At 42.8% G+C, this 26,169-nt stretch overlaps 1 protein-coding gene across 1 annotated transcript in view; it reads left to right on the top strand.

Moving 5' to 3' along the window:
* The window catches only part of SV2C (synaptic vesicle glycoprotein 2C), a 216,719-nt gene that overhangs the window by 27,311 nt on the left and 163,239 nt on the right, over positions 1-26,169 (top strand). Inside the window, exon 2 of the mRNA XM_018053697.1 lies at positions 17,097-17,777. Coding sequence (XP_017909186.1) covers positions 17,198-17,777 — 580 coding nt within the window. The 5' untranslated portion in view covers positions 17,097-17,197. The remainder of the gene's footprint in view (positions 1-17,096; positions 17,778-26,169) is intronic.

Genomic DNA, 26,169 nt, shown 5'->3' with positions numbered 1-26,169 from the left:
AGATCACCAATAGAAGCTCAAGAAGTGTGCTACACACTGGTTTAAAGTAGACCACAAAAATGAGAACACACAGAAGTAAACGCTTCCAGGAAGGACCGAATAATCCAATGGAAAAATACACACCTCCAATATTGGACGTCTTAGGAAAATCTATAAGTGATCCAAAAATGACATCAGTAACAAATTTTGAAGTATTCTAATTTGAGAGCAACAGAATGTTACAAAAGGTGAGGATTTAAAACTTTTTGATTACTGAGACCTGTGTTGCTTTTATGAATCCTAAATGTTTAATATACAATAACACCTATTAATATTTCTCTAACTTATTGAACCCATTCAGAAAATGCTGTGGTAGAATAATAAACTGATATAAGAGTCAGATTTTTACATACACATTTATATATAATTGCAAATGGTACCTTGGAATATTCAGATTATTTTTAACTGTACTTCCAACTGGCACTATGTTTGGCATTTAAGAATTGATTACATAAGATATATGAGGAGTATTTGAAGACCCATAAAGGAGCAATTTTCTCAAAAGAATTAATTTTTGCAATATTTTGTTAAGGTCGGCTGTTTTAAAATAATGCTTAGTTCTTGAAATCAGTAAAATATCTACAGATCCTTTTAAACTTTACTTTATACCTAAGTATGCAAAAAACCACATTTCAAGAAAAGATCACTCACATTTCGTCTACACAACACTGCAGGCAAATGTTGATATATTTGTTTTACAGGATTCTATTTTTGGAAGTGTTTGTCTACAATGAGCGTAGGGAACTTTTTAAAAGAGTCACTAATACATGACTGACAGAGGGTGGGGACTCAACGACAAATCGTGTGATGTGAAAGCGCCTTAAGAATTTTTTAAAGTATTTAGAAGGCATTTTAAAAAAATACTTGTTTTTTTTTTTTTACAAGATGTATGATTAAACAATAATATGAAAATAGTAAAATAGCTTCTGTAATGTAGTCCATTATAAGGGACTGATGTCTCCTATGAAGGGATAAGGGAGGACGTGAAGAGGACTGAGAAAAAAATTGCAAGAATCACATTGAGAGGCAAAGATAGGAATAAGGGAGCAGAGAGTTTCCAGTTCAGACATGAGGCTCATCAGAAATGAGAGACGTGGGCAACATTAGCAGAACTTACTCTAAAGGAATGTTTCAATATCTATCTATATTTCTAAGCACAGGTGTGGGTGAAATTTTATTCTTCACCATATTTGAGGGGGAAAATAGCTTTCTATTCTAGAAAAATAATGTGTGAATACACTGTGTTTTCAGGCTGAAGCCTTAATTATCTTCTGCACCTTGACCTGGGGATCAAATGGAAATAAAATGTGAGTGCAGGATTCCCATCCTGAAGCAAATGGAGACAACTTGTTAATTCGGCTGACTGTGCTGAAAAAGAGAAAGCTGTGATGTCTGGCACTGTGTGGACAGACAAGAGGTCGCCCAGCTAATGCGCTGTGCCTGTGCTGTTTCCTGTGGCTCCCGCCGTTGTCCTGCTGGCTTCAGCTCAGGGTCCCCCGGCCAGTGACTGGCAAACTGAAGGTGTGAGTGCAGGCTGCCTGACTCTCTTTCCCTTGTGATGGTCTTTGTGAATTTATGTCAGCCCCTTGGAGGGGGAAACTCCAGAGAAGAATTTGTGTTCCAGAACTAATTTTCAAGTCTTAATTACTTGCTGTCTCATTACATATGACTTTAAGTTACATGACGGTTTCAGTGAAGGAGGAATGAAAGAAAGAAAAGGAAAGTGATAGGAGTGTTTCATATATGTCCACAAATATTCTATTTTTCTTCTTTCTGTGCTATTATCAGGAGATGTAAAGGGCTAAACCTCTGAGGTTACAAAAATTGTGCCACTTACTATGTCGAATGGTCAGTATCTCTCTGAGGCTTGAAATATGTGCCAACCTCATTTTGGAAATCGGAGAGGGAATGATAGGAAAACACGAATGAGATATGTTCTAGTTCTTACTTTCTCTGGTGGCTCAGAGGTTAAAGCGTCTGCCTGGAATGCGGAAGACCCAGGTTCAATCCCTGGGTCGGGAAGATCCCCTGGAGAAGGAAATGGCAACCCACTCCAGTACTTTTACCTGGAGAATCCCATGGAGGGAGGAGCCTACAGTCCATGGGGTCGCAAAGAGTCGGACACGACTGAGTGACTTCACTTCACTTATAGTTCTTAAGTATGGTCAAATACAGGTTCATTTTAATTACAATCAGTTTTCTAATAGAATGAATCTTATGGGTTGAATTGCACACACGCACACCACCCAAAAGGATGTGTTAAAGCCCAAAGTCCCAGGATCTGTGTATGTGACCGTATTTGGAAATTGAGTCTTGATTGAATACAGATGTAATTGATTACAGATGTAATCAAGTTAGAATAAGGAAATCAGAGTGGACCTTGGAAGGACTAGTGTGCTTATGAGAAGAGGGAAGTTTGGACACGGACACATGGAGAACACCACATGGCCGGGCAGAGAGCAGAGCGATGCAGCTGCAAGCCGAGGGTTGCTGGCCAGCATAAGAAACCAGGAGGACGCACGGAGCAGTTCTCTCCTACAGAGGCTAGAGGAAGCACGGCCCTACCGGCACTTGATTTCAGATGTTCAGTTAGATAGGAGCGAGACCAAAGCCCCCAGTTAGAGTAACAACCTTTTGCTTTCCCTTCTGTTATCTCGTTTAAAACTGCTGGGGCTCAGTACTGCTTTTGCATCTGTGATCTTGCTTGCTCTTTCATCCACGGGAACGAGGGCTACCTGGGGAGGGGACAGATCTGAGCTGTTTGAGCGGGAGGTTTACCGTGTATAAAAGATACCCAGAACAAAGCTGGGGCGCTCAGCCTGTGGAGGTGACTAAGCTGGGCCCACACTGGTGCTGCATAAACCCTGATGTTCTGAGTCTCTTTCCGACCCCACAGTTTCTGTAAGTCTCCAGAACTATTCATCCATTTCTGTTGTTTTATGCCACATGGCAACTCTGTGTGTGTGTGTGTGTGTGTGTGTGTGCACGCACGCGCACCTGTGCACGAACTCAGTTGTGTCCAACTCTTTGTGACCCCATGGACTGTAACCCACCAGTCTCCTCTATCCATGGGATTTCTCCAGGCAAGAATACTGTAGTGAGTTGCCATTTCCTTCTGCAACTGATCTTCCTGACCCAGGAATCGAACCTAGGGCTTTTTCTTCTGTGCTGGCAGGTGGATTCTTTACCACTTCACCACCTGGGAAACCCTCTAGCAGCCCTAGGAAACAATAGTATATTTCTGAACTTTATTAGTTTTACTCTTTTTTTTTTTTTTGAGTGGAGTCCCTAGAATTTTCTCTATCTAAGATGTATTAAGAAACTGACATGATGATTTGTGCCCAGAAGAGATATTTCAAGACACAATGACTTAAGTTCTGATTTTCCATAGAAATAGGATAACAATTAGGGGTTCCATGTTGTTACCATCTATTCTTCAGAAGAATGACCACCCACAGTATTTTTCATCAACTCACAAATGTACTTGGTGTCTCCTTACTAAATAGCAAAGTGTTTTCTAGAGGGCTTGTCACAGAAGTGCCCTTTGTTTGGAACCAAGGACACGGAGTATCACTCGTGGGTATGCTCTGCAACTGCAGGGCGTGGGGCATGAGAGTTCCAGCAGAACAGCATCACTTGGGTGGAATTACTCTGCTTCCCTGGGAAGTCAGAAGGCTGGGCACTCTCTCAAGCAAAGGCACGTTCCTGCTTGAACTATCGATCTAACTTAGCAGACCTCAGGATTTGTGGAGTTAACATTTGGAATTGGACAGTCAAGAGCTGTGCAAGGGCCTCTGAGTTGTGGTCACTTGTGCTCCGATGGGTCACAGGGCTTTGAGACAGGTGTGCCTGAATGAGCTATGGGGCACAAGCCATCCTGTCAGCCCACCAATCCTGGCAAAGCCCTGGAGCTCAGTTGATCTCAGTTTTACCTCCTTTTGTGCATTTTACGAGGAAATTGAGTTGGGCAAGCCAGCCTGGGATGAAACATATCGGAAAGCAGGCAAAGTGTGCCTGCTTGGTGAAGAGGTGCTAAGATCTTGTATTTGAGGTTCAGTGTGACTTTGTAGATGAAAGAGAACAGGATTTAGAGCAAGACGCTGAGCCTTGGCTTCATGGAAACCAGCTAGTCCCAGTACAGCCCTCACCTCAACCTCAACTTTTATCTATAGAACTGCTCTAAGTATGGGCCTCCCTGGTGACTCAGATGGTAAATGGGGACCCAGTGAGAAATTACTTTATAAATGTTGATGTGCTATACAGGGGACACAGCAAAACGCATCTTCTGAAGGCAAGGGCTGGGAGCTGAATAAGCCTGTATTGCAGATTCCTTATCGTGCGCTGTGAGGAAGCTTGCAAGAGACGGGTGAAGGGAGCAGATGAGCCTGATTGATTCTGCTTGTGTTTAGAGAGCATTTTAGGATCTTTTAAATCATTAGGACCCAACACTCTCACTTAAGCAAAACCTTCAATTTAGAACAGATGAACCCATTTCCAGCCAGGGGAAAACAATCTACTTCCTGTATTTGCTTATTTCTTTTCAGACACATTGGGCAGATCCTCAGAGCCCAGACATCCCAGATATTCTGTTAAAGCCCAAGTTACTTGTCCTTTTCACCACAGATCTTTCAAAATCTGGTTCACGCACCTACTGGCATTGATTTAAAATCCACTGGAAGGTAAAGTCCACGCCCAGCCTTAGCCCTTCGTGCCTTCAAACAGGCGAGTGGAATGACTCTTCCCTCCTCCTCCTGTCCCGGCCCTTTGTGAGTACAGTGTGCCCTGGATTCCAGCTAGTTGTGTGGGGTTGGAGCCCCAGCAGGGGGTGAATCCAGAGGGAAGAGGCTGCAAGCCCTCCTCCTGGGTCCCCGCCTCACCCCTCTCTTGCATCCTTCTCCCGCCCCTCCGCTTCTGCATGCCACAGGCACTCACAAATCTCCTAATGTTACCATGGCCTGGGAGTTCTTTCTTTACTGGCCCTTTAAATGATATGTTCTTTCAACTAACTCTCTCTCTCTTTTTCATCTAGACCTGTTCTTAAGAATTTAGACCTCTCTTTCTTAAAAGAATCACATGTGATTTCCTTATGACTAGAGCAGAGGTGACGATTGAATGTTGACGCCTTGGACTTTCCTGGTGGTCCGGTGGTTAAGACTCCAAGCTTCTGATACAGGGGTGTGTGTTCTGTCCCTGGTGGGGAACTAAGATCCCACATGCTGTGCAGCACAGCCAAAAATTTTTGGTTTTAATTAAAAAAAAAAAAGTTGAAGACTTAAAATCACTACCTGTGAACTACGTGAGTGAGAGTAAGAGAGGGTAAAGTGAGGCACCTTTCTAGAAAGGAAATGTATTTTGCCCAACTCCCTTCACCTTGAATATTTCCAGCAGTGTAGCTCCATTTGAAGTGTGGCCTGTGGGACTGTTATAATTAGATTCCATCACTGCTGATGGAGGCTAGAAGACCAAGGTAAGCATCTTTCCGCTGACCATGTAGGCCGTGTGAACAGCAGAACACGGCCCAGCAAGAACATCAGACTAATTTGCCTTCCCAAGATTAGACCAAGAGACATGGAAATTAATTTGCTTTCTTGGAATCCTGCTGAGAAGCCATTGTGTTCATCTTGCTTCTGTGCTGTGGAAATTGCATTTGAGAGCAAGAAAAGACCTCTCTGTTTTTCAAGGGAGCCTTCTCCTTTTGGCAGCATCAGAAAAAAATATTTTCTTTCCAGATGCGTCTAATCCCGGAAGAGGGTTCCCCAAGACTAGTCTTGAGTATGCTTCTTTGGTAGCATTTGGGGCAGCAGGTCAGACAAGTTTAGGTGAAAATGCTCTTTCCTCTTATTGGAGGGAGAATGCACACCATGTGCCAGCCGAGCAAAGGCTCTGAGAAGGTCTGTAAAAACAACAACAATGAAATTAAGTTCTGCTTCATTTAGTGTTCTGTTCGTTGATTTGTTTAACAAATAATTTTGGAACGTGCCAGACATTCTTCTACAGGCTGGGAGTTGAGCCAAAACAAAACTGAAAAAGACCCTTTTCTCATGGAGATTATAGTTTTGGGGGAGAGCCAGACAATAAGCAAATAAAAAAATATATAGTGTGTTGTTAGATGGTGATAGATGATAAGAAAAACAGCATAAAGGTCAGAACATGGTAATGTGGGGGCACTGTCTTAGCAAGTGTGCAGCTCTACATGGAGGTGACATCTATGACGAGATAGGATGGATGGGGAGGTTGCAGTATTCCAAGCAGAGAGACTAGCAAGTGCAAAGGCCCTGAGGCAGAAGAGTGCCTGGCTTGTTGGAGCAGACTCAGTGGAGGGAAGGAAGTACGTGGAAGATGAGGCCAGAGAGGAGGCAGGCCTGGCTGTGTAGAAATAAAGGAAGTAAGGAGGAAGCCCTTGGGGGTTCTTGGTGTGGAAGTGCTATTCCTGCCCGACTTTTGGAAGGGATTTCTCTGGCTGCTCTGTGGAGAAGAGCCTCTAAAGGGCAAAAGTAGAACCAGGAATACTGGCGAGGAAGCCATTGCGTTGTCCAGGTGTGATGGGATTTTGGCTGGAATCAGGTAACAGGCAGTGGCGGGAAGTGACTAACCTCCTCTTACTCGTCCATAAAATCTCTTTTTGAGGAACACTTTTTAATAGCTCTTGGAATGCATTTTGGGAAACGTGTATAAACAGGTGTTGATCATATATTTCTGTCAATCATGAAAGTACTCTCATACCTCCCTCCCTGTGCTAATTTGTAGTGGGTAACAATGTCGAAGAGGTGAGACATCCAAAGGCTAGTGGAGGAAACTAAGCATTTTAATTTGAGCAAGTACAGTCAAGGTTGAATTTGACTGTTGGCCTTAGAGGCATGACAGGAGGTACTGGAAATCCATTTTTGCTTTTACTTTTACTTGTTATTTTTGTTTGCACACCTGCACCTGTATTCTGCACACGGATGCAGGTGTACAAAAGGCCCTCGCTACATCTGTGTTTTTTTTTTTTAATTTCAGCATATAATGAGTTCATAGTATGGCCTTTGATCGGGTGAGTCCTTGGTCTGTGAATGCTGTACTTGTCCGTCTTTCGCCTGGTTAACTCAGTTTAGACCCTGCTCTATCCCATAATATTATAATACTGAGAGTAATTTCCTAGGCAGGTTGATAAGAAGCCTAGGGGTGCCCAAGGAGAGAGAGGTCTGGAATTCTCAAAGAGCAAGAAAGGACAAACATTTTTTTTCCCTCTACATTCCTTAGGGTTATATAACAATAATGTATCCTGCCTGAGGACAGTCTCTGGAAAAAACCTTCTGGCTAATCCTGTTATCTTAAAATGTAAATTATGGGAGTAGGTCTAGTGAGGTCTTTACAACCTCCAGACATTCTTTTGATTCACTATAATAACTAATTAGAGAGTATATACGTGGAGATTTGCTCAGTCGTGTCCGACCCTTTGCGACCCCATGGACTGTAGCCTACCAGGCTCCTCCCTCCATGGGATTCTGCAGGCAACAGTACTGGAGTGGGTTGCCATTTCCTTCTCCAGGGGATCTTCCCCACCCAGGGATCGAACCTCCGTCTCCCGCATTCCAGTCCGATGAGCCACCAGGGAAGCAATAGAGAGTATATAACTCCATTGCTAACACTAGCAAGGGGGTACTCTTTCTGCCTTCTTCTGATGCCTATGTCAGAAGCTTTCTCTGTCTCCTTTATACTTTAATAAAACTTTATTACAGAAAAGCTCTGAGCGATCAAGCCTCTTCTCTGGCCCCAGATTGAATTCTTCTCCTCCGGAGGCCAAGAATCCCGGCGTCTTTTCGTGGTTCAGCAATAACCTTTCAGTATATCATAATATCATAATACCATGTGGCAGCACATAGCTTTTATCACATTGTAAACCAATTATATGTTTGATTGTTGGCCATATTCCTTGATGGTGAGGAGCTGTGCCTTTCGTTTCTGTATACAGAGTCTAGGGAGAGTCTGGACCCTTCTATTGAGCACATGAGAAATAGCTGTTGGTTGCAGTGAACAAGCGAGTGTCCAGGATTGCTTTGGGCATCAAGATTAAGAGACGAACCAAACCACAGATTCTTTGTTTAAAGACCTGGTGGTCTGATGGGTGGATGGATGAATTCTGACTTTTCCTGTGACTGTTGCTTTGGGCCCATGTCTATTCTCATACATTGATTGGAAATTCAGTTTGCTCACTTGGGAGGATTAGATCAAGAACTCCTCCTTTCCCCCAGTATCTAACTTATCCACCCAAATTCCACAATTTACATATTTCCTTGAACCAAGGAATTAAAAGAGGAACTCCATAGCTACTTATTTACAATGTTGTGTGTGAATTAATTGAGCAACTCTTTTCCCCAATGACCACATAAGAGGGTGCTTTTTGGACAGCAGAAAAGGGTGCCCATTCTGCAGGGGCTGCCTTGAGCATGCGGCGGTACCTTGTACCAAGAGGCAAACATGGAACCCTGAGTCAGTGAGTAGACCAGTCCTCTTGCTTCATGAATCATGCTGTGGAGACTTGTGTACCAAGACACCTGGTTGATAAGGTTTTGTTTTTTGTAAAAAAAAAAAAATTTAAAAAGACACCTGGTTGGTTGCAAAAGTGTGCCTGCCTTGTGCCACAGAGCGTGGGTGGACGTGGTGAGGATGTCTCTGGTGTCTCTCTTCTGGAGACCACGAGCCCTGGGAACAGTGAGTACAACATCCCTTGGGGTAATGCCCGGGGGGTTTCATCCTGTGCTCGGAGGGAGGTGCTGAAGTAAACTAAGGCTGCCCCACATGTCCAAGGGACCCTGCAAAATGAAGCATTTATGAAGCAAAACATGGGCACGGCAGAAAGAGCAAACGGGTCATCTCCAGGCATTAAGGCGGGTGCTGTGCCAGCCTGGGTGGGACGGCGTCTGTCCCCTGCGCCTGCTGACATCCAAGTGAGCTAACTGAGGTCCAGGAGAGGGCGTTTTGCTGTTATCAGTGTAATGTGAATGAGGCTGACTTGCTTTTAAATTGTATTAAGACTGCAAATATGTTAATCACATTGCCTGATTTGCTCAAAAAGGGCAAGAAGAGACAGGAAGACAGTCATTCTTTTTGGAGCTTTTCTTGCAGTGAAACCTTAGTGTGTGTCTTAGCAACCGCCACAAACACCCAGGGGGAGTCTTTTCTGAAGGAGTTGCTGGCCCTGATGACTCCCCACCCAATGCTCCTGGCTGGAGAAGAGCGCAGCCAACCTTCATTTAATGGTCATTTTCCCTTTCAAAACAGGAAATTACCAGCGTTCTTCCTGCTGGACAGTGACTTATATTATAAATTACATTGTTTTATTCTTCTTTAATTCCAAGTAAATCAGCAGTGACCGAGAAGGTACCATGTGCCAAGTGTTGCCTTTTGATGTTATTTTGTTTAATCCCCTCCAACAGCATTTTTATTCCCCATCTTACAGGTAATGCAATTGAGGAGTTAAGAACACAGATAACATGCTTAGTGTCGCAAAAAGTGGTAAGTGGCAAAAGCAGTATTAGAACCCAGTGTGCAAGTGTGAAAGTGAAAGTATAAGTCCCTTAGTTGTGTCTGACTCTTTGTGACCCCATAGACTATACAGTCCATGGAATTCTCCAGGCCAGAATACTGGAGTGGGTAGCCTTTTCCTTCTCCAGAGGATCTTTCCAACCCAGGGATCGAACCCAGGTCTCCCACATTGGGGGCAGGTTCTTTACCAGCTGAGCCACAGGGAAGCCCCAGAATACTAGAGTGGGTAGCCTTTCCCTTCTCCGTAGGATCTTCCCAACCCAGGAATCGAACTTCGGTCTCCTGCACTGCAGGCAGATTCTTTACCAACTGAGCTACCAGGGAACCCAGGTGTGTGTTTAACTCACAAAAAGGTGACTGTTTATATCTAACCATTTAGGTCATTCTGATTTGCCTAGGACATCTGTTTGCTCAAGAGATGTTGTGGAGATGATGTATGTGATTCTCTTATGTGATTCATCTTTTTGTCTAAGTAATTGCCTGACACTAGTATTTGACTGGCTCTATAGCCAATTTTTAAACATGCAGTTTTAAATCTATTTATAAAGTGCTTGGGTCTTTCTTTTTTTCTTTCTTTCTTCTAATTCCGGTGATGGGCAAGCAGAGGAAACTGAAACTAGTCTCATTTTGTAATAAGTCTGATGAGAGATTGGGTGAATGTGGAGGAGAAGGGTAAATGATCACAGGTTGTTATTAAGCCCAGGTGGTGCTAGTGCTTAAGCGCCTGCCTGCTAATGCAGGAGACACAAGAGACGCAGGTTCGAACCCTGGGTTGGGAAGATTCCCTGGAGAAGGTCATGGCAACCCACTCCAGTATTCTTGCCTAGAGAACCCCATGGACAGAGGAGCCCAGTGGGCCACAGTCCACAGAGTTGCAAAGAGTCAGACATGACTGAAGCAACTTAAAACACAAATAGAACATGTATGACTTGAATTTTTCTCTTTGATGACTCTGTACTAAGGAACTTGTCTTCCAGCTGTCCTCCTCCTTCCTCAAACCTGTCTTCAAAGACATCTAATAAATGCTGCTTTTATTTTGAAGTTGTCATATCCATGATCAAATGGCTGTAGTCAGAATAAAGATCACAACAGATGTGAAAGGGTGGGGCTGAAGAGATACAGTAAAAGAAAAAAGGTATTTCCAGTGTTTAATAAAACCAACAGTGTTTTTAAGATATATTCATCTAGATCTCCTACTTTGAACCCATCCCATTAGAGTAAAACTTCAGGTCCCCACTGTGATCGCAAAGCCTTGGCGATTTGTCCCCAGCCTCTTCCCTGGTCATCCCTCCCAGAGTCCGCTCCCTGCCAGTCCCCGCCTGTGGCTGCTGCTCCTGCTGCTCTGTCTGGGAGGCTCTGAGCCCCTGGAGAGCAGCAGTGGCTTGTGATCCACACAGTCAGAGGCTTTAGCGCAGTCAGGGAAGCAAAGTAGATGTTTTTCTGGAATTTCCTTGCTTTTTCTATGATCCAGTGGATGTTGGCAATTTCATCTCTTGTTTCTCTGCCTTTTCTAAATCCAGCTTGTACATCTGAAAGTTCTTGGTTCACGTACTATTGAAGCCTAGCTTGCAGGATTTTGAGCATTACCTTGCAAGCATGTGAGATGAGCACAATTGTGTGGTAATCCGAACATCATCAAAACTAGGCATCTCTTGAACCTCAGGAATTCCCAGTAAGATCTGCCACAGTGATGCACATTACCACATTCTTCCATATCTCTGCAAATATGGAAATTTAGAGCTGAACTACCGATCGAAAAATTAGTTCAGATCATTGTGAGCCTGATGGGGCTCTAGCAGAGGCAAGCTCAAAGTGAAAAGTGAAAGTGTTAGTTGCTCAGTTGTATGTGACTCTTTGTGACCACATGGATTGTAGCCCACTAGACTCCTCTGTCCATGGAATTCACCAGGCAAGAATATTGAAGTGGGTAGCCATTCCCTTTTCCAGAGCATCTTCCCACCCCAGGGATCGAACCCTGGTCTCCCACGTTGCAGGCACATTCTTTACCATCTGAGCCATAGCCTGTAGGAAAAAACCAGACAAGCAAACTCTAAAGGGAAGCTTCCACAGCTTCAGGTCCAAGCAGGAGAGGATTCCTATAGAACCAGGGTTCTGAATTGTTGATCTGGTCTCAGGACCCTTTTTTCACGCTTAAAAATTGTTAAAGACTGAAGAACTTTCATTTTTGTAGATTGTATCTAGTGATATTTACCATATTAAGAAAGTAAAACTGTGAGACTTTTAAAACACCAGAAACTACAAGTACACAAGCTGTTAACCATCAGAGAAATGATGTCATCACACAGCTTGTTGCCTCTGGAAAATAACACTATACACTCATGAAAAACTGAGAGTGAAAATGTTCAATAACATCTTTCTGTTCTTATGAAAATTGTTTTGACCTCACACTTCCCTTGAATGTTCTTGGGGGTTTCCTGGTGATTCCAGATTGAAATTTGAGAACTACTTCTCAGAAGACAGGCTCCCAGCCAAGAACTACTAAACATGTAATGGAGTCCTATTACTGTTTAAGATATTCTAACCCCGTGAATGGGGAAAATTCATAGCTGAAGAGTCAGACTTGATAGAGTAGTCTGAGAAGGGCTTCAAGTCTGTATGTACCATAAGATTTAAGTTAATCACAAGCTCAGGCATCTTCATGGCCTAAAGATTGAAAGTAGGAATCTCTGGGTTGTAAAAATACATACTGTTTTATTCTTTGTCATTTTTTCTGAAATTTTCCAATTATTTCTTGTGTGTTTTAGTTTTGCGATCAGAAAGAATATTGTTGCATTAAATTGAATTCTGATACTTCCTCAAGAGAGTACTGCTCACTTTGACTCAAGAATATTCTTTCAACAAGAGGTCTAGGACCTTCAGAAAAGTTCATGTATATAAGCAGGTTTGTTGTTAAAGTCTTTAGATTTCACTGCTGTGAAATTTGTAGAGATATAGACAACTGTGGAGGTGAGTTTATGCTGGCTTAGGAGAGCTGTTCCTCACAGAGCAAATTTATTGTGTCAAAATTGCATAAAAGGACTATTAAACATACTTAAAATTTTCTGGCTCTTTGAAGGACTTATTACTTCAAAATATGCAAGTATGCTAAATACTCTATTTTTGTAGATAGTCTGTTTAAAAATCATAAGGATTACTTTTTGAAAACTTAGTTTCAGTTTTTTATAAACTTGAAAGAAACACAGTTTCATTTTAAAAATGTTATTTTAGTGTAGACTTTCTGGTTTTATCCTGTTTCCCTCAATTAACTCTAATTACTGAGTTTTATGATATTTCATAATAGAGACATTAAAATTTTAAAGGATCTTGGTATTTATCTTAACACAGTATTCCTCATGGTGTATAATGAAGGCTGCTTTTTGGTGTCATTTTGAGGATAGGGGCATTCTGTTATTAGGAAGATTTGGGAAACGGTTGGATAACACATTTACACAAAGTTCTTTATAATAAGCCTTGCACTGTGGTGCTCCTGGGAAAGAATATATGAAGTCAGAAATAGAAATTTCCCAATTGATTTGGCTGTAGAACTTTTTCTTCTCACAGCACCTAGGTGAGCCCCTTGCCCTCTGGGAGAGTTGTCTCTAATACAGACAAACTCCCTCATGAAGTGGGAAATGAGAGAGCTGGCCCTCTTATGGTGCTTGTGTCCTCATTTATTAATGCTGTTTTACAGTGTTTTAGTTTACTAGGTTCCTCTTTTCAAGGAGCTGACACTCCAATAGGGAAGACCGTGGCATTCATTGTTGTTGTTCACTTGCTTAGCTGTGTCTGATTCTTGGTGACCCCATGGACTGCAGCACACCAGGCTTCCCTGTCCTTCACCATCTCCTGGAGCTTGTTCAAACTCATGTCCTTTGAGTCAGTGTTGCTGTCCAACCATCTCATCCTCTGTTGTCCCCGTCTCCTTCTGCCCTCAATCTTTCCCAGCATCAGGGCCTTTTCTAATGACTCAGCTCTTCTCATCAGGTGGCCAGAGTATTGGAGCTTCAGCATTCATGGGTAACCGTAAAGGAAGACATGATTGCATGTCAGGAGGAAACCAACCATGCTGAACTGGGAATCTGTGATAGTTTAAGCAAAAAATAAAAGAAAAAACTTCACGTGAGAGGTGGCCTTGACCTGCCCCTTGAAGAGTGGGAATATACACAGAAGTTCAGAAGTCTGGAGAGAAGAGGCATCCTTAAGTAACTAGAATCTGCTGTCACAAATCTGGACAGGCTGGGATGGTGGGTCAGTATCTATTCCTTCAGCTCAGACTGTGTTCTTCTCTTTCCCAAAATCTTCTTTTCAGAATGCTGTCTCACTGCAGATACGGGGTTGTGCATTTTAACGCTGGTTACCTTCAAATATCGTTACTACTTCACAAGGCTAAGCTATATAAAGTAGCAATGTGGATGTTTTTACCCAGTATGTAGAGCTTCTACAAGGCCATGTCCATCTTCTAATCCTTCTGCTGTCTCCAGAGCCTGGCTCCAGGCCACTGAAATCTGGAGCTCAGTATGCTGATCTTTTTTTTGTAGACTGTTAATATCAAGGACAGAGGCTTCAAACCCATGCTGAATAAGCCTTTCAACAAACATTTATTGCCAGAATAAACATAAAGTACATGGTGTACAGCATCAGATCTCTTAGACTATATTCTTTTAATATGCATGAAAATAGAACATGTTATTGAATGTAAATTATATCTCAATAAAAATGGTTTTAAGATTTTTTGAGAATCACCATTTTCAGACATATGAAACAGAAAGGTGTATCTAGTTGTTTACAACCAACTCTGCATGTAGTGTGGGTGGTTATGAATATGAAATAGTTCCATTCTTTCTGACATTAATCATTAATTAAAATGTGTGTTAGTTTGGAGTAATGCGTTATTGTTGTTATTGTTGCGTTGCTCAGTCATGTCCAACTCTGCGACTGCGTGGACCAGCGCGTGCCAGTCTCCTCTGTCCTTCACCATCTCTTGAAGTTTACGCAAATTCGTGTACATCGAGTCAGTGATGCTGTCTAACCATCTCATCCTCTGCCACCCCCTTCTCCTTTTGCCTTCAATATTTGGTGACCACAGCATTGGAGCTTCAGCTTCAGCATCAGTCCTTCCAATGAATATTCAGAGTTGAATTCATTTAGTCACGTTAATTACTGTTTATTAGAAGAAGCAATTGGAGAAGCTTCCCACTACTAACAGGCAGGCTGTTCACGGGTAGCATGTTACAGGGGCTTGGGTTCTGCTTTCACACTCACCGGTGTTTTCCTTTGATGGTGTTTTTGGTGCTGTTGTGCCCAGGAAGCAGCTGATGTGCTGTGTCTGATATAATCGTCCATTTATGGATGGTAGACCAGTTGGCTTTCCTTACTGTGTGAAATGTTTTAATTTTGTGTCTTGTTTTGAAAGTAGGAAACCTGTCTCCATTGCCAGCATCATTTATCATCACTCTCCCTTCCCTCTTTCCCTGCCTGCTCCTTCAGTTTCGGAGTGCTCCACCCCCAACCTCCTTCCCCACTCCCTTTGCATCTTGCTCTCTCGTGGATCCTTCCATCTCTCCCTCCCCCTCACCTCTCAGCTCTCTGGAAAAAAAAAGAAAGATAAGGGAGAACAAATAGGAACATCCTTCACGAATACATTTGGGGAAAAAAGCCTTATTATCATATGTTTATGTTCATTTCATTTTTTCATCTTCCAAAACACAGGCCTGAGCAGAGCCATGCTTCTGTTTTGCCTACTGGCCATTTGTAGGTATCTGGTAGTAATGATGCCCAATTCATTGATAAAGAAGCATCTTTTCGTCTGTTTTGCTAAGTTTTTTTGTCATGTCTGGATGAGTAGTTTAAATGTATGTTTGTAATAGCTACTTACCAAGTGTTTCACACGGGATGCAAAAGAACAAAGTAAAAATGACCATTATATAAATCAGCGTTTAGAATGCTGCTGCAGCCCAGGGCTTGGCAGATTAATGATGCAGGAGAATGGCTTTCACTTTCATATCATTTCTGTAGAAGGTGGGCCTGATATTGGCCACCAGAGAGGACAACTCAGCAGACAAGTGAAAGAAGTCAGCCTGAGTGTAATGAGCTGAGACAGAGGGGCTGTCCGTGAGAAAAGAAACCCAGTGATGGGTCAGGGGAGGCTGCTGACTCTGGTGTCCAAGGAGGCAGATAACTGCAGTCAGACAAGGCAGGAGGGAGTGTGTGCACCCACGTGTGTGAGACAGGGTCTAGAGATGAAGACGGTGGGGACAAAGCCTGGGGTTCTTACAGGGCATGTTGGGAAGGGATACCACATTTGGCTTACCTGTCTCTGCTGGCCTGGGGGTGGATCCTGAAATGGCACATTCCTACTGGACAATCCACGTGTTTAGTTCAATGACTATCAAAGTGATGTGAAGTCATTTGACAAACCCTGCCAATTTGCTACAGATATGACTGCCATACTGGGGGGAAATACTCATTGTCTGTTTCGGGTGCCGTGAGAGTCTCTGTTATCATTTATTGAAAGGAGATACAAAAAAGGTAGAAGGGAAGTGTGTTTTATAAATATTTGTAGGCATAACTCAGAGAGATTACGGGTTTGGTTCCAGACCACCACAGTCAAGTGAATACTGCAATAAAGGAAATCATGCAATTCTTGGTTTCCCAGTGCATGTAAATTTATGTTTGTATCATACTGTAATTGATTAACTGTGGTATAGCATTATATCTAAAAGAATAATGTATAATACCTTAATTAAAAATACTTTGTTTCTAAAAATGCTATCACTTGAGCTTTTAGCAAGTCATGGTAATAACATCAAAGACCACTGGTCACAGATCACATAACAAATATAATAATAATTTAAAAGTTTGAAGTATTACAGAAATTTCCAAAATGTAACAGAGAAACAAAATGGGCAAATGTTGTTGCAAAAATGGTGCCGATAGATTTGCTTGCCTGAGGATTATCACAGACCTTCAATTTGTTGAAAATGCAGTATCTGCAAAGTGCAGTAACGCAGTGTACAGTAAAATGAGATGTACCTGTTTATGACTTGATAGCATTATATGTAGGGATACTTGCTTTCACTTTTTAGTTTTGTTTTTTTCATTGTGAGGAAATGGGTCAGACTGGATTCTTTTATTATTCTGGGTTTGCCTTTGCAGAATATTTATATAACTGCAAGCAATATTATTTTTCTCAGAGTCTTTCTAGCACTTTCAGAATATGTTGAATGTACTTATAAAGGTGCAAGATATTTCATTGTATTTTCAGGGGAATGCTTGTGCATTATATGCAGAGTTACCCAGGAGACAGAGTTCCTTAAAAACAAAACAGTAATAATAATAGCAAAACCCTAAATACTCTAAGTTCTGATGACACTTGAGTAGAGAACCAGCAAACAGTGTGCTCAAAAGAAAGGAAAAGCTAATTCTGTATGTTAATCTGTGGTGTCAGTGAAAAGAGACCAAGAACTAGATGGTGGAAAAGGCATTGAAACAAATAATAAATATCTTCTGTGGGTTTTCTTCTTTTGCAGTTCCATTCTGAACTCAAAGTGGATGATGCTGCCAGGACTGAACCACTGACCAGAGTCTGTGAAGAATTCCCACCTTCTCACTGGCCATCAGTTGAGATAAGATGGAAGACCCTTATAAGGATAGGACTTCACTGATGAAGGGTGCCAAGGACATTGCCAGAGAGGTGAAGAAACAGACTGTAAAGAAGGTGAATCAAGCAGTGGACCGAGCCCAGGATGAGTACACCCAGAGGTCCTACAGTCGATTCCAAGATGAGGAAGAGGACGATGACATTTATCCGCCAGTGGAAACCTATAATGGAGAAGCCAATGATGACGAAGGCTCCAGTGAAGCTACTGAGGGTCACGATGAAGAGGATGAAATCTACGAAGGGGAGTATCAGGGCATCCCCAACATGAACCAAGGGAAAGACAGCATCGTGTCCGTAGGGCAGCCCAAGGGCGATGAGTATAAGGACCGCCAGGAGCTGGAGTCTGAGAGGAAAGCGGACGAGGAAGAGCTCGCCCAGCAGTACGAGCTGATAATCCAGGAGTGCGGCCATGGGCGCTTTCAGTGGGCCCTTTTCTTTGTCCTGGGCATGGCCCTGATGGCGGACGGCGTGGAGGTATTTGTCGTGGGCTTTGTGTTGCCAAGCGCTGAGACAGACCTGTGCATACCAAATTCGGGATCCGGATGGCTAGGTGAGTGCATCCCAGCAGAGAGACATACTCTGAAACTGCTCTATTCGTTGAGGACAGTTAACAAATTGAATACCTCCTTTCCATATGGAGGCCTGCATTTGTTCCCGACATTTCAACAATTTAAAACATGCAAAGGAATCAAAAGGATGGTGCAGTGATACCCATATATTTCTACCTATTTCTAACTTAGATTCTATAGTTAACATTTACTGTATTTTCTTTATCACCTAGCCACCTATCTATCTATCCATCAATCCCACTTTTATTTTTATGCATTTCAAGGTAAGTTAGAGCAATATATTTTTAACTTACACTGTTATAAATGTTGCATTAGGTTCTCCTTAATTAACTTCAAAAGACATGCCCTTGGAAGTTAATAAAGCTATTATGTGACACTTACCTGACATTTTTCTAAATATAGAGGTTAATTCTTCAAAACTCTGATAAATGTGATTTCACGTTCCAAATTTTATGTGTAATATTGTGGTTTAAACACTTTTGGGACCCTGCGAATTTTCATTTTTTTCTATAATCTATGTATATGTTTGTCTGTTGTTTTTTTTTAATTACCTTTATTTGTAGAAATTTCTTTAGATGACTGTTCCTTTTTCCAAATTTGTACCTTTGTGCCTACAATGAAAAAGCTTCCTTTCCTCATAGGACTTAAAAATCAATTTCGAATCATATTAATGTTTAAATTATATGTATTAAAACCATATAACCTCACTATAAAGTATCTAGAGAGCAAATTTGGCTTTTGTTTTAAAGTTATACTGCACTCAAGGTTCATTCATATAGTTACAACGCTGTATTCAACCTTCCCTCTGGGAGGAAAAGTAAGAAGGCCAAGAAGCATGCCCACAGCAGACTATCTCCCAACTTAAGGTCCACGTCAGACACGTGGCACATTAAATCATGAGACCTTTCAAGCCTTGCTGCTCAGAGAACACATTTGTGTGCATAGTAAACCTTATGAGTTTCAGAGTCTGTGGAAGAGAGTAAGAATACTTGGTGTCTCTGATTCCAACAGACTTTTTAAAACCAAAATTTGAAAAACAAAAGTATACAGATCTTTTTGTGGTTTAGTAAGTAACTCCTAATTTATAATATATAAATAATATGATAATTATATTAATACTCCTAATTTATCCCTTGCTTCTCCCTTCTCCTTTGGCAACCATATGTTTGTTTTCTGTGTCTGTGAGTCCATTTCTGGTTTGTAAATAAGTTCATTTGTATTGCTTTTTTAGATTCCACATGTGAGTGATCTAATGTGATATTTGTATTTCTGTGTCTGACTTACTCATTTGTTTCTTTAATTGCTCAACTGGAAGAGATAGACCCATAGATGCAATCTGGGAGGGGGATGAAGGGGAGAGCATAGGGGGATAGATTGCATGGGTTTTGTTGGTGGACTCATCTGTGTGTTCACCCATCAAAACGCAGAATAGGGGTTGGAGGAAGGTCCAAAGTCATCAAATTCATCATTTCAGCATATCTGCTTCATAGATAGCACTCTGCTGCTGCTGCTGCTAAGTCGCTTCAGTCGTGTCAGAGTCTGTGAGACCCCAGAGACAGCAGCCCACCAGGCTCCCCCGTCCCTGGGATTCTCCAGGCAAGAACACTGGAGTGGGTTGCCATTTCCTTCTCCAATCCATGAAAGTGAAAAGTGAAAGTGAAGTCGCTTAGTCATGTCTGACTCTTCGCGACCCCATGGACTGCAGCCTACCAGGCTCCTCCATCCATGGGATTTTCCAGGCAAGAATACTGGAGTGGGGTGCCATTGCCTTCTCCTCTAATTTTATTTAATTTTTTTCCTTTGGTGAGTAAATCTACCTACCGGGCATTAAAATATTTACCAAGATTTTGCTAACAGACTATGTCAGCAGAATGTTTTAAGAAAACAGATCCTTAGAAACACATCTATTTTAATACACAAATATTTAATACTTTCAGGCTTGAATATAGACTAGCAGTCTCTTCAGGTCATGATCCTCACTTTTATACTGAAAGCAGAGAAACAGAAGCTGAGCTCCCCTTTTATCTTCTTGGTGCTGAAGGAGGTGCAGTAGCCCACATGGTGCTCTTATCGGTCTGTCCTATAAACCCATAAACCGTGGTGGTGTCACACACCCCCAGGGGCGTCCACAAGTGTAGATAATGCTGGGGAACTGTTGGAGCACAGATATTTTCATCTCCCCATAAACGTTGCCTGCTTTTGTGAATTAAAAATGTGTCCCCAGGAGTGTATGCTTTCACGCCATGCTCTGAGTCCCCCACAGAAACTTTGTGATGGGTTCACAGCTGCGCCTCCCAGACTTGCCTTTCAGTGATTTTGCCATTGTAATTTTACTGACAATAGCATTCTAACACAGTCTTTTTTTAGACAAGCTTGTAAATTGTTTTGCCATTTTCATTTCAGCACATAATAGCTTTGTAATATAATTACCACACTAAATCATAGCAATGGGATCAAAATGCAAGACAGGAAGATGCACAACCCACATTTGGTGGCCTTTGGGAGGAGGAAGGTTTGCAAAATTGTTTCTCGTTTGCCACTAAGCCTTGTGTCGTTTCACTCAAGGAAAACTAGGAATGAAAATATTAACCGATTTATGTTTTAATTATTTAGGAGATAACTCTTCGCTTTGTGTTTGCTAGAAGATTGGCTTCCAGATAGTTAAGGGCATCCCTTGTGTGCATGTGTGCTGTGTACAGTCTGTGTGCATATATAGTGTTGTTAACTGGGAAGAGGTTAATCTATTGAGCTGCTGCTTGGGGAAATAAGTACCATCATTTTAAGAAAATTAATTTTCTGTTGCCAAAGTCTATTTATTAAGTATTTATTATGTGCAAAGCGTGATGTTACCACATGGGAACATAGGAGAAATAGCAAAAGCAAAACAAGGTTTGTATATCCAAAGAAGTCATAGTCTAGCATAGAGAGATGACAAGTGTCTGTGCACCACCAGGTCAAGGATACAAATATCCGTAGCTGGAAGTTGTTGTTCAGTTGCTCAGTCATGTCCAACTCTTTGGGACCCCATGGACTGCAGTACGTCAGGCTTCCCTGTAGGTCGCCATCTCCCAGAGCTTACTCAAACTCATGTCCATCGAGTCGGTGATGCCATCCAGCCATCTCATCCTCTGTCATCCCTTTCTCCTCCCACCTTCAATCTTTCCCAGCATCAGGGTCTTTTCAAATGAGTTGCTTTTCACATCAGGTGGCCAAAGTATTGGAGCTTCAGCATCAGTCCTTCCAATGAATATTCAGGACTGATTTCCTTTAGGATTGATTGGTTTGATCTCCTTGCAGTCCAAGAAGAGAAGTGTATAACCAGAAGAGAAGTGTAAATAAAGAGACTTCAGGCAGGAAGACCCTGTGAGGGGAACGGACCTGAATAAGGCAGTGGAAGGAAGGCACGGACTGGAGAGCTGGTCCGGAGGTAGAGTCAGCAAGGGTTGGGTCACTGGTAGTTTGGAACGGAAGGAACAGGACAGTTAGTGCAAGGAAGGTAGTTCATCAAGTTAGGTAAGGCAGATGACAGGTTTGAGCATGAAGGAGAAAGAAGGGTTTGTTTTTCTATTTTATTTTAAAGATGTATTTATTAATTTTGGTTGTGCCGGGTGCTCACTGCTGTGGGCTTTCTCTAGCGGCGGTGCACGTGCTTCTCACTGGGCGTGGCTTCTGTTGCCAAGCTCCAGGTTCAGGCACTCAGGCTTCAGGAGGTATAGCCCCTTGGCCCGAGGGCACAGGCTCCACAGCCTGTGGGTTCTTCCCAGACCAGGGATGGGACCTGCGTCCCCTGCGCTAGCAGGCAGATTTGCAACCAGGGAAGGCTGGTTTAGTTTTAGACCGATCACTTTGAGATTTGGGGGGAGGCATCCAAAGAGGAGCACCTGATGGGTTCCTGCCACCATGTGGGCTGAAGCACTGAGTGTTTTGAGAACCATCTCATTTAAGGTGAAGCTGCCGGAGACGGTCACCTGGGAGAGGGCAGTTTCCTGCCGAAGACTATTTGTGGGACTGGCGGTGAGGAAGACGTCACGGAGGAGACGGAGAAGGCGCAGCCAAGAGAGAGGGCAGGTCTGGGAGTCGCTGGAAGAAGGAAGGGATGTGCTTCCTTCGTAGGTGCGGAAGAGTCTTGTAAAGGTTGAAACGCGCCCCTCGGGACTGGCCCTTGAAGATCTTGGCCGCCACTAATGGTTCTTCCAGTCTGTGTCAGGCTGGCATGTTCTTTTGAGGGGATGAGCCCATGTATGGAGTGAAGTGACAGCGCGCCCTCCAGCTTCCCAGCCCCCCGGCGCAGGGGCCACAGGCATCCAACGTTCTCCCTCACAGGGCTGCGTCTCACCGTGGATGCGCAGGGAGCCCTCCCCGACCACATCTTACCTCCGGTCCAAGAGCTCTTGAGGACCAGTTTGGGTTCTAAGAAAGCCTCCAGACAGGGCAATGGCACCCCACTCCAGTACCCTTGCCTGGAAAATCCCATGGACAGAGGAGCCTGGTGGGCTGTGGTCCATGGGGTCGCAAAGAGTTGGACACAACTGAGCGACTTCCCTTTCACTTTTCACTTCCATGCATTGGAGAAGGAAATGGCAACCCACTCCAGTGTTCTTGCCTGGAGAATCCCAGGGACAGGGGAGCCTGGTGGGCTGCCGTCTATGGGGTCACACAGAGTCGGACACGACTGAAGTGACTTAGCATTAGCAGCAGCAGACAGGGAGGGATGTGTGCCGGTTTCAGACTCAGCGCGACCAGGCTCAGCCACCTTCCCGCTCTAGCCGTCACAGCCCAGCAAGCGCCTCGCTGCCTCCCCTTCCTCCTGCTCTTTCTCTGCACCGTCCTGTCTCCTCCGAAGACCCACCTGGGGAAGCAGGGAGCCTCATCGTTGTTAGGCCCCCTGCTTTCTGGTTGGGGGTGGTAGAGTGGAGTAATTTTTAGGTACTAAAACATTATCGTGGCCAAGTGGTGACGAGTACAAAACAGATAGAAGACAATATATTCTAAACCAAGACATACTTGAGAACTCAGCCTGAACTAAGTGATAACTGAACTTCCTCTATAGGTTTCTTCTGTCTTTTATCAACTGTAACACCTAATCTCCATATGCCTTGGTGATTTTCAGAGCAAGAGTTTTGATAGTGTAGGCGGGCCAAAGCCAGATTGTTGTTTAGTCGTTAAATTATCTTTGCGACGCCATGGACTGTGGCCCACCAGGCTCCTCTGTCTGTGGGATTTTCCAGGCAAGGATACTAGAGTGGGCTCCATTTCCTTCTCCAGGGGATCTTCCGGACCCAGGGATTCAACCTTTATCTCCTGCATTGGCAGGCAAATTCTTTACCACTGAACCGCCTGGGAAGCCCTGGAAAGCCTTAAGCATCTCTTTAACCTCTGTATCTATAGTTTTTATTTGGATGGTGTAGAATTCCTTGGAACATACAGGATACTCTCTCTCTCATTTTTTTTAACCACTTATAGCAAGAATAGTTTCCTTAAAGCCTGGGCTGGATGACTATGACCTGAACGCATACTTAATTTCTTTCTCCATCCCTCCATTTGTTCCCTGATTCCTTTTGTTATTAACAAAAGAAGGAAAACTCTGCTGAGATTTCTAAAGCCACTTTATGTCTGCATGTTTGTATTTTGGGGGAAAGAAAAGAACAGCTTCAAGTTTCTGAGAGTCCCTTTGTTTAGTCCCATTGACTGTTATTTGCCCCTGGACTGCAGAGAGAGTGTAGTGACTGTGTTCCTGTGTCCTGAGCATCTTTTCAGGGCGTGTATCACCCTTGCCCAGTGCTGCCAGGTGGACCAGGATATCCCAGCTGATAACAAAGAGTGATGCAGGGTTTTTCCTCTTTGAACTTTATTCCAAGAGCTTGATCATTTGGCATCTGGCATGCTCTAAATTTAAGACCCTTAGCTTTGTACCCTGAAAGTGTGTGCTGCAGGCTTCAGGATCAGCAGCTCTGCAGCCTGCTCAATGCCATTGTCCTCTGTGTCTTAGAGGGAAGTTTGATCTCTGCTGTGGGTGCGCCCTCTGGCTCTGTTTAGCCTCTCGCTGTCATAGTGATTCTAATTGGAATTAAATACTTATTGATTCCTAGAGAATATCCTGTCCACCAACACTAGCAAAATCTTATTTGGATTCATTATTGCCAAATTGGAAAAGAAGACTCAATAATTCATCGTCATTATATTCCTGGGTCTTATTCCCTCTGGTCTTTCACATCCTTCTGGGAAAAGAGAGGTTTCTGGTATACAAGTGGAGCTGGACCAAGTGGCCTGAAAAGATTCCTCCATCCAGAGCCCACAGGACAGGAGAGAAGAGAAACTCTGTGTTACATTCATGAAATTCACCAGTAAGTATGTTCTGGGCTGTGAAAGTGTGATAGTAAATGCCCAGAAGGTCCCTGGTTGATTTCTCACAATATAGCTTTGAACCTGAAGGCTGATTCTTGCAGCTGAACACCTGTACTCCTACGTCCTAGATTACTCCTGGGTGGGGATTCCGATCCTCTGGCTTTAATATCCTAATGCAGTCTGGGACTCACCAGGAAGGCCCTGAAGAACTCGGTGAAGTGTTATCGGATTAGGGAATTTGTTAACTGTGCACTTTGGTATAAATAAGGCAGTCAGACTGTTGATCATCTAATATCTCTGGATCCAGCCAAATACATGTAATACCGACTTGCAGGTTCCAATTCTAAACACCATGTTTTCATGGGAAATCTAATGTCTCGAATATTCTTCCATAACAAGAACTTCTACAGGACCTAAGTTTCCTGCATAAAGCTTCAGAACATGGGAAACGATTACATTCATCTTAAAGACTTAGTCTGATGAATCACGGATGTAAGTATTCCCAACCTACATATTTGCAAATTGACATTCTTACCTTACACTTTGAGATTTCTTATTGGCCTTTAAGATCGTGAGAGGAAAAGTAATGAAAAGAAATCCTGAACTAAGTCAGAGAAAGACAAATATCATACGATATCACTTGTATGTGGAATCTTTAAACATATTATACCCATGAACTTATTTACAAAACAGTCACAGACATTAAAAACAAACTAGTGTTATCAAAGGGGATAGTGAGGGGAACAGAGAGAGATAAATTAGAGTTTTGGATCAACAGATACTCACTATTCTATATAAAATAGCTAAACAACAAGGACTGACTGTATAGCATGAGGAACTGTATTCAGAATCTTGTAGTAACTATAATGAAAAAGAATCCACACGACTTCCCTTGCAGTCTGGTGGTTAAGACTGTGCTTTCTTTGCGGAAGGCCCTGATTTGATCACTAGTTTGAAAAGCTCTGTCAAAACTAGATAGTACATTAAAAAGCAGAGACATTGCTTTGCCATCAAAGGTTCATATAGTCAGAGCCTTCATTTTTCCAGTAGTCATGTATGGTGTAAGAGTTGGACTATAAAGAAAGCTAAGTGCCGAAGAATTGATGCTTCTGAACTGTGGTGTTGGGGAAGACTCTTGAGAATCCCTTGGACTGCAAGGAGTTCAAACCAATCCATCCTAAAAGAAATCAGTCCTGAATATTCATTGGAAGGACAGATACTGAAGCTCCAATACTCTGGCCATCTGATGCGAAGAACTGACTCAATGGAAAAGACCCTGATGCTGGGAAAGATTGAAGGCAGGAGGAGAAGGGGACGACAGAGGATGAGATGGTTGGATGGCATCACTGTCTCTATGGACATGAGTTTGAGCAAGCTCTGGGAGATGGTGAAGGATAGGGAAGCCTGGCGTGCTGCAGTCCAGGGGGTCGCAGAGAGTCAGACATGACTGAGCGACTGAACAGCAACAAAGGGGAACTAAGATCCCACAAGTCACACAGCATGGCCAAAAAGTACCTGGAAAAGACTCTAAATCACTTTACTACACAGCTGAAGTCACTTTGTTATTATAGTTGAAATAAACACTTCGTTGTAAATTAACTATACTTCAATTAAAAAAAAGAATTGTGTGTTAAATAAGGGCAAAGGGACTGTGAGTAGGAACACTGATTGATTTTATAACTGAGGCTTTGTACTAAGTATTTTTGGGATATCCAGAGGTAAGGTTCTGGGTTCTGGCAGAGTAGACATTGGAAGGATGTTAGAAGTTTGGCTTTTGATGTGTTACTAGATTTTTTTTCTCTCTCTGATTACAAAAATCTCTCTGTAAAGTCTAGGGCTCAGCTGTGTACCAGCTATTCCTTCAAAAAGAAAAGTAGCTAGTTTAAATTATTTTTATGGGTCAAGTGGGGTATAAGTAATTTAAGAGTTTAGAGTTAAATTTAAAAGCTTGAAATTTTAACTTTTTTGTTCTTTGTGACTTCGTCACTGGCCATGAGTATGACCTTCTGGTCTCCCTTCCTAAAGAAC

Source organism: Capra hircus, chromosome 10 (assembly GCF_001704415.2).
Source record: "Capra hircus breed San Clemente chromosome 10, ASM170441v1, whole genome shotgun sequence".
Classification (NCBI taxonomy): Eukaryota; Metazoa; Chordata; class Mammalia; order Artiodactyla; family Bovidae; genus Capra; species Capra hircus.
Note: the sequence above shows the minus strand (reverse complement) of the source record. Positions and strands in the feature narration are given on the sequence as shown.